Source organism: Arachis duranensis, chromosome 1, assembly GCF_000817695.3.
Source record: "Arachis duranensis cultivar V14167 chromosome 1, aradu.V14167.gnm2.J7QH, whole genome shotgun sequence".
NCBI lineage: Eukaryota > Viridiplantae > Streptophyta > Magnoliopsida > Fabales > Fabaceae > Arachis > Arachis duranensis.
In genome coordinates this window covers 19,696,512-19,705,207 of record NC_029772.3, presented here as the reverse complement: position 1 = coordinate 19,705,207, position 8,696 = coordinate 19,696,512, and the positions used below count along the sequence as shown (strand labels likewise).

General features: G+C 32.7%; 1 protein-coding gene across 1 annotated transcript; it reads left to right on the top strand.

Moving 5' to 3' along the window:
- Positions 1-4,446: 4,446 nt before the first annotated feature.
- LOC107481214 (uncharacterized) lies at positions 4,447-6,631 on the top strand. The gene is made up of 4 exons (XM_016101438.3): positions 4,447-4,638; positions 4,889-5,060; positions 6,120-6,190; positions 6,276-6,631. The coding sequence occupies exons 1-4, from the start codon at positions 4,480-4,482 to the stop codon at positions 6,483-6,485; spliced, it is 612 nt and encodes a 203-aa protein (XP_015956924.1). The 5' UTR covers positions 4,447-4,479; the 3' UTR covers positions 6,486-6,631.
- Positions 6,632-8,696: the final 2,065 nt, after the last annotated feature.

Here is an 8,696-nt window from a genome sequence, read left to right as displayed (position 1 = left end):
TAAATGTTCTATTTATAATAAACTAGCTACTAGGGTTTACATGAGTAAGTAATTGATGCATAAATCCACTTTCGGGGCCCACTTAGTGTATGTTTGGGCTGAGCTTGATCTATCCACGAGCTGAGGCTTTTCTTGGAGTTGAACGCTAAGTTATAACGTATTTTGGGCGTTCAACTCCGGATCATGACGTGTTTCTGGCGTTTAACTCCAGACAGCAGCATGTACTTGGCATTCAACGCCAAGTTATGTCGTCAATTTCCGAATAAAGTATAGACTATTATATATTGCTGGAAAGCTCTGGATGTTTACTTTCCAACGCCGTTGAGAGCGCGCCATTTGGAGTTCTGTAGCTCCAGAAAATCCATTTTGAGTGCAGGGAGGTCAGATTCCAACAGCATCAGCAGTCCTTTTGTCAGCCTTTTTTCAGAGTTTTGCTCAAGTCCCTCAATTTCAGCCAGAAATTACCTGAAATCACAGAAAAACACACAAACTCATAGTAAAGTCCAGAAATGTGAATTTAACATAAAAACAAATGAAAACATCCCTAAAAGTAGCTTGAACTTACTAAAAACTACCTAAAAACAATGCCAAAAAGCGTATAAATTATCCGCTCATCAACAAGCAACAGTTTAAGTTTGGTGTTGTGATGCGTGAGCATCTTTTCTATCTTTTCCTAATGAATTTGCATTTAAATTGTTGAGTTTAATTAAGAATTAATTATATTTTAGCCACTATGGATGCTATTTTGAGTTTTGGACAATTTTATTTATTTTAGGTAGCATTCGGCGGAATATGACGGAATTTCTGCAGCACAAGAATCAAAAGAAGATAGAGGCGAGAAGCGACGCGTACGTGTAACTGACGCGTACGCGTGATTTGGAGGTATCCACGGCGACGCGTGCGCGTGACTGACGCGTACACGTGATTTGAAGATTTGCTCAGCGACGCGTACGCGTGACCGACGCGTCCGCGTGACTTGCGAAGAAGACCAGCGACGCGTACGCGTGACTGACGCGTACGCGTGACATGCTCCACATGCAGAACATGCAGAAACCGCTAGGGGTGATTTCTGGCCCCATTTAGCACCCAAGTTAGGTGCAGATCCAGTAAAGCCAAGTGGTCCCCATGTTACAAGACGCGGAGTAGTTAGTTAATTCTGATTTAAATTCAAATTTGATTTTAAAATAGGAAAAGATATTATCTGAATTTAAAATATTAGATTTTAAATTAATTAGGATTAGTTATAAAAAGGGGAGACTTCTCTTCTATGAGGTACATTACATTAGAGGGATTCCATTAGGGAATTCTATACAAATTTACATTCTACATTCCATGAGCAACTAAACCTCCACTGTTAAGGTTAAGAGCTCTATCTATTTGTATGGATTGATTTTATTACTTTTTCTATTTTAATTTATGTTTTGGATTTATATTTAAGAATTGTTTTCGTTCTTTATCTTATGAATTTGGGTGGAACGGAAGTATGACCCTCTTTCTATTTGAGTTCTTGTATAACTTGGAAAAGCTCTATACTTGAATAACAGCTTGAAAACATATTCTCCTAAATTCTAATTATCTGGATTTAACAGGATACGTGACATATAATCCTTTTATTCTTTGGGTAATTAGAGTTTTTTGTGGCTTGCAAATTGGAATTTGATCATGTACCTTTTAATTGGAATTAATTGACCAAGGAATTGGCAGTTAATGAATTTTAGAGGAGACTAGGAAGGTCTAAGGAATTAGGGTCTAGTCACATATAGTTTGCCATAAATTAAATCCTACATAATTAAAATAGTTAGTAAGAAAAGTTAATCCGGAAAAATAGATAACTCTGAAACCTTAACTGTTTTCCCATATTTTATTTTTAACTTAATTACTTGCGTACCTGCCTTATGATATTTTAACTTAACCTTTTAAACATCTCAATATCAAAATCAATTTCTGCTTGCCTAACTAAGCCAATCAATCAATCATTGTTGCTTGATCCATCAATCCTTGTGGGATCAACCCCTACTCACGTAAGGTATTACTTGGTACGACCCGGTGCACTTGCCGGTAAGTTTGTGGGTTGTAAAATACCGCACCATCTCTCGGTCTCAATCTTTCCGTCTCTGTCTTTCCACCAAACGCTACCTTAAGAAATGTTAGAAATAATATTAAATAACAAAATTAATTAGATACTTATTTCAATTTTATTTATGTCTCTATTAGAATTAATATTCAAGTGAAATAACACATTTTAGAAAATATTTAAAATTCACGTGAAACTATTTCCTCAATTAAAGTACATTTAATTAAGTTAAGGAATAATTAGTTATCATACTTTATGGTGGATATCATGGTTATATATATATATTAAAAAAGTTTAATTAGATTAAAAAAAGCACGTGATCGAACACTTTAATTAATATATATAAAAATCTCTTGGTATCAAAGTGTAGTTTCACATCTGCAATGTGAAAATCGTATGTAAAGGAATTACAATTACAAAGAGATTTAACATTATATATAAAAAAATAAAATTAAATAAAATATAGTCATGAGATTACACTAGAATACAAAAAGGATATATTGGGGTATATGGAAGGAGAAAATAAAAGAATATATTACAAAACTCTCTTTCAAAAATTATGTAATTAAATAAAAATTTTCAATGTAATTTATGTAAATTAAAGAAATAAATAAATAATGTGAGAAAATAAAGCTTTACATGTATGCTACGACATAGTGAAATTTTGATTATAATGAATTTTAGTAGACAAAGTCTTAATATAATATGTGAAAAAATATTTACTCAATACTCTATAAGATATAACACTAAAAATAGATAAAATTTTATTAGAATTCGATATATATAGATTACTTTATGGAAAGATAATTTAAATAATTATAGAGATTGTTCTTTTATTTTATTAGTAAATCAAAATGTGAATTTTAACCTAGAGCAACTTCCACTATTTCATTATGCAAAATTAATCAATCAATTATCTGATATAATGAATTACAATTAATTGATTGATATAAATTATAAAATCTTTATATTAAGTGTATGAACCTAATTTTAATATAATAAATAGATAGATAATAGATAATGTAATAAATAATAGATAATATATTGGACAAAAGGTCTACAAATTAAAAATTTTTATTATTAAAATTATCTTTTTTTATCGGATTTTTTTTCAAGTTTATAATGTATTCAATATTTTAAAATGTAATTAATATTATAGAATTAATAAATGAGAAGTAACTTTTAGATTATTGGTTTTGCGAGCATCTTAGGCACCCAATACAAGAAGAGACCAAAGAAAAAATTATTATTTCAAAAGAATTAGAAAAAAAAAAAACAGTAGTAAAAAGTGGCGTAAACATAACATCACTTTCTCATGAGTCCATCAACTAAATTTCAGAAGCAAATTATGAAATTCTGACAAGCTAGAAATAGAACATGATTGCAAGTTGTAATTTCCAGTGAAGAGGAAAAGAAAAATCACTTGGGACAAAACGATTCTACTAAACCAATTAATACTTGGGACAAAATGATTCTACTAAACCAATTAATCAATACACAATTGTACATTTCCTGACACAAAAATAAAAAAATGTAGAGAAAATAATTTTACTGTTTGTCATCTTTTCTATTGGAAAAATCTAAGTGTATTATGTATTTGTACACCCAAATTCCTTTTGGAGAGCAGCTCCTTGCCCTTGAGAAATTATACACATAGTTCTTAAAATCGATTTAGATAATCGATGAATACATGGATCATTGGTTGAATTACTTATCATAAAGTTTAATCAAATACATATATAAATTAGACATAATTTCATTTGAATATATAATATATCTATTTTGTATGGCAACATTTTACAGAAAACATCTATAGTTTAATTAGTAATTATGAAATGTGGAAAGATAATTTGGTACAAGGTACACCATTATGAACTTAAATTATAACCAAGTAAGGAAACTCTTGTGAGCTAAAAAGAAAGTTCACAAAGTGAATTGGAAACCTAGACAGTGTCCAATTAAGTGACCATGTCAAGGAAATCTCCAATTAGCTCTCCTTGCTTTGCCACAAGAAACTCCCAAAGAGATTAAAATTTACATATTTGGATCATCTACATTTTAAATTTCACTTTAGAGAATAAAATAATAAAATATAATCTCTTACAATTTATTTCATAAATAAAAAAAAAATTTGAAAAAAAAACAATTCAACACTTTTAGGAGTTTGGTGATGACTGATGAACCACAAAACGACATAGTATTTGGGCCGGAACATTATTATGCCAATTATTTATGGTCTGAAGATGGTTTTGTCCATCTAATAGGTAATAAGTTTTAAGCCCTCTTTGTCTTTTATATTTCTTAAAGAATTAGTTAAAAATTAGGCCCAATAGGTGGTATCCCTAGAAAAAGCCCAATTATTCTTAGGTGAAGTGTCCTAATTCCTAAAGAAAAGTTGAAGTTGGATGGAAGCCGGAGGCAGCAGCAGCAGTGGCGAAGAAGATGGTGATGCGGCATGGAGGGCGGCCATCAATTCCATCGCCGGAACCACCACTTACCCCAATCCCAATGCCGCCCAAGAACGCAAGCCCAAAGCCCCACACCTTAAGCACTACCAACTCCAGGTTCGTTTCTCTCTGATTTGTAAGCTGAGGACACATATGTCCTTTCTCTTATTTACAATGGTTAGAGGAATTTTCATTTATTTGTCTTTTTCTTTTAAAATTTAGATAAAAATATAGGAATGGTTTATATCTAATATGTCGGCCTAGGAATTTATTTTTTTTGAAAGAAAACTCTAATGAGTGGGTGTTATGTTCCACGTTTCCCAATTCCTTTTTCTTGGTCTTATGGTGATGATGATGCTCATGGCAGGCACAAAAGCTTCTACATGACATGTTGGAAGAGACTATAGAGATAGTGAAGGAACCTGATCCTGTTCTGAATGATGAAGATCCCAAGATCAACCAAGAAGAAGAAGTAAGAGAACCTGGCATTCGCTTGTTCAAGCATGTTCGCCAACCAGGAATAGTGTTTGATCATTTTGGTAACTCACTGAATCAAATGACCCCTTTTCTACTGGCTTACTTGTCTATTCATGCTTGGTTTTGAAATTTCAATATATATTTATGGTTTCTATCTTTAATTATTTAATCTCTGTAATGTTGCAAAAAAGCTGCATTTCATAATAATAGTACTAACTTTTTTTCAGAATATAGAACACGCACCTGATTCTCTAATGGTTGAGAAGGTGGATCCCCAGGATGTACTCTGCAATCTATTGTTTTGTTGACCCCATCAGAAAAATTTCAAATGATTTTTTTTTTCTTTGAACTTTTTATTGTTTGTTTTGTTTTGTGATGTTGCATGACAATCAATTATCTATTTTGTTAGTTAGTTAAGCATTGAGTTTCTGAGAAGTTGTCAAGTGTCAGTTTTGTGCAAGTACTAGCATGCATGCCTAGGGCCTCTGCTATTATGGCTTCTTATTTGGTCTGCCTCAACTTGTTGCCCAACTGAACCACAATGATTGTACTTGCTAACCACTGGATCATATAATTATGTAAATTTTACAAGTGTTATAGTTCGGTTCATCTAACTTAGTTGGTTTAGGGATCTAAAACACAATCTTGAAGCGATGAATTCAATCTAACATCTAAACAGGAAAACTAAAACTTTTTATGCTTATATTAGTACATTATAAAATCCTTGTTTAACACTAAGTCAATAAACAAACTACTTTTCTCTCACTTTTACTTTTCATCTTACCATCTCACCATTTCACTTCAAGGCAAATTGAATACAGTCTAATCATAAGTTGCTTACAAACACCACTTGAAGTTGAAGATCGAAAACATGTGGGTCGCCCACCTTAGCAGAACGTCCACTTTTGCAACTAATTAATGATGTGTTTGTCCACCCTTATCGTTACCATGACGATTTTTGTCTTTAGCATGCTGAGAAACTGATGCACTTTATGATGTTTAATGATAAAAATAATAATACTCAAATTTGTGATTTATTTTCCAATATTGACAATTGCATTGCATTTTGTATGTAGTTTAGGGTTTAAGGTTTAGGCTTATATGTATATATGTGGCTGCAGATGAACCCGAACCACCAAAGAAACGACCGAGATTACTTCCTGGAGATGATATTGATGAGAAATCAAAGAAGGTGTAGTAGTTAAAATCTTAAAATCTATACATACATGTCTCTTTTGTCTTATTGCCTGTTTGTCTTATATGGATTGAGTCAACAGTTTAAAAGGCGGGTTAAATCTGTTGCTGTCGAAGGGAAAGATTTAATTGCCGCAGCAAATGACGCGAACAAGAAATCCTTAGCTAAATTTGAAGCCAAAGTCGCAGCAGCAAAAGCTAAAGCCAAGAGAGAGGAGGAAAGAGTTAACAATTTGAAAAAGATTAGGGGGGAGAGGTGGCTGCCGTCCATGGCGAATGAACTGCATCGGTAATGTATCATACATGTAAAGTTGATAATTGAGAACCATTAAATGATTTGAACAATTTGACTAAATTGTTATCAACTGTACAATTTAGAATGGTAGTTTCCTACACATTACCAATTGAATGAATGTAATTGTGTAACAGTTAACACGTATGAGGGCCAAGATCCTAGTTTCGCGCATGGACATTGAATATATCACGTCAGCACTCAATGGAACAAATTGACATTCCGGATTAAAATAATCAACTTTTAAATCTTTGCAAACCTAAATTCAAAAGAAAAATTTTGTAGGAATCAAAATAAAATTAATTAGAAAAGAAATGATATGTAAATCACATCTTTTTATTCTACTCTTATTTATGGGTCGTCAATGTTTTTGGTAAGCCTTGTAATATTTTTTATCTTGAGGCTGTGAGTCTATTTAACTAGTCTCTATGGGCTCATCCAAAACCAATGTTTGGCATCGGCTTTCTCTAGGTTCATTAACAAGGAATTGTTCCTGAGCTTTAGACGTAAAAGATCTAGCCATCAAAGCTTTCCCAAAGAGAAACCAAAAAACAAAAGAAAGCTTTCCCAAAGAATCCTAGCAGTGGTGGTTACGTTAGTATTGTGATTGTATTTGTATGACCAAAAATAAATATATAAGTAAATAAATAAAATTAAGCTTAAAATTGGAATAAAAAAATATGCATACCAAAACAAATTTAATTTTTATGAATAAAATAAAATACAACATTTCTATTTTCTTGTATAAAAAAATAATAAACTGTTCTGAGGTGGTATCTGAAATAAAGATAAGAGAATCGACCTAAGAGAATTTCTAGCCGCTTGATGTTACTCCTCCGTTCTCGACTAGACAGTAGTGAGAGTATCTGAAAGAATTCTTATACTTAAGTTAGCAAGAATTTTAATAAGGTATAATTTAATTTGGATGAAAAAAATACTAGAAGTGTTATGATATTTTATAGAGTAAATAGTAAGATTTAGTCATACTTGAGGATTACTTTTGTTGATGGTGGACCAGTATCCCGATTGTTGAGTAAGTGGTTATTTCAAAATGTGAAAACAAATACAATTCTATATAATAAAAACACGTATGTATAAATAGCTTTCTTACATTTTTTTCTAAAAATGTTAATAGACGCACTTTCCCCCCAAGTTTCAACATGGATCTGTGTGGTTCTTAATTTCGATTCTTTTTGTACCATGATAAATTTTGTTCTGTAGTTAACGGAATCAATCATATATGTTCATTAACATTACATATTATCAGCGAATAATAGTCAAATTTAAACTACCACGTAAGATTTATTTAAGGTTTAAGTACGATTTTAGTTCTTAAAATATAGGTCGAAAATTATTTTTGTTTTTAGTCTTTTTTTACATATAAAATCATTTCTAAGGTTTAATTTAGTTTTAAAATCGTCATTTTTACCAAAATTTTAATTTTTGTTATCAAATTATCCCTAACCAAAAAAATTATAAATAAAAAAAGGTAAAGAAAGAGAATGGGGAGAGGAAAGGGAATCGCAAGGGGGAGGGAAGAAGGAGGAGGAGGGAAGGGAAGAAGCATGAAAGAAAGGAAGAGGGAAAAAGGGGAGACAGCGCCGGCAACGCTTGAAACCACCGTCGTCGTTGGAAATCAGAACCAGAGGGAGAGAGAGCTTGCGAGGAAGAGAGGAGGTGTGAGCCTTGCCCCCACGCCTTGCTGCATTCGAATAGCTTGTGAAGAGAGAGAAAACGCATGACCAGGAGAGGAAGAGGGTTGCCTCGTTGCCTGATAAACCACTATTTTATGGTTTATTTTGTATTGAATTGAGTAGATTTTGCCAACTATTCCCACACTTATTCATGTAAATTGTATGTTTTTAGGTTTTCTTCATAATTTTGTACTATGATTGAAAACATGCTTCTTAGACATTAAAATTGCTAATTTCTAATCTTCTCTTATTATCATTCGATGCCGTGATATGTGCATTAAGTATTTTCAGGTTTGATAGGACAGGAATGGCTTAGAGGATGGAAAGAGAGCATGCAAAAGTGGAAGGAACACAAGAAATTGAAGTTTAGAGAAGCTGGCGGCGACGCGTACGCATGGACGACGCGTACGCGTGACTGGTGCAGCAGACATACGACGCGCACGTGTGGCCAGGTGCAAGGTTCAACGACGGTTACGCGTGGCTGATGCGTACGAGTGACAAGCGTCACGTGCTGCAAT

Excerpts from the sequence above, each read along its gene's own strand:
- LOC107481214 (XM_016101438.3), top strand. The coding sequence starts at position 4,480 with ATGGAAGCCGGAGGCAGCAGCAGCAGTGGCGAAGAAGATGGTGATGCG. Across the intron at positions 5,061-6,119 it reads AATAGTGTTTGATCATTTTG|ATGAACCCGAACCACCAAAG; the intron begins GTAACTCACTGA and ends ATGTGGCTGCAG. Across the intron at positions 6,191-6,275 it reads TTGATGAGAAATCAAAGAAG|TTTAAAAGGCGGGTTAAATC; the intron begins GTGTAGTAGTTA and ends TTGAGTCAACAG.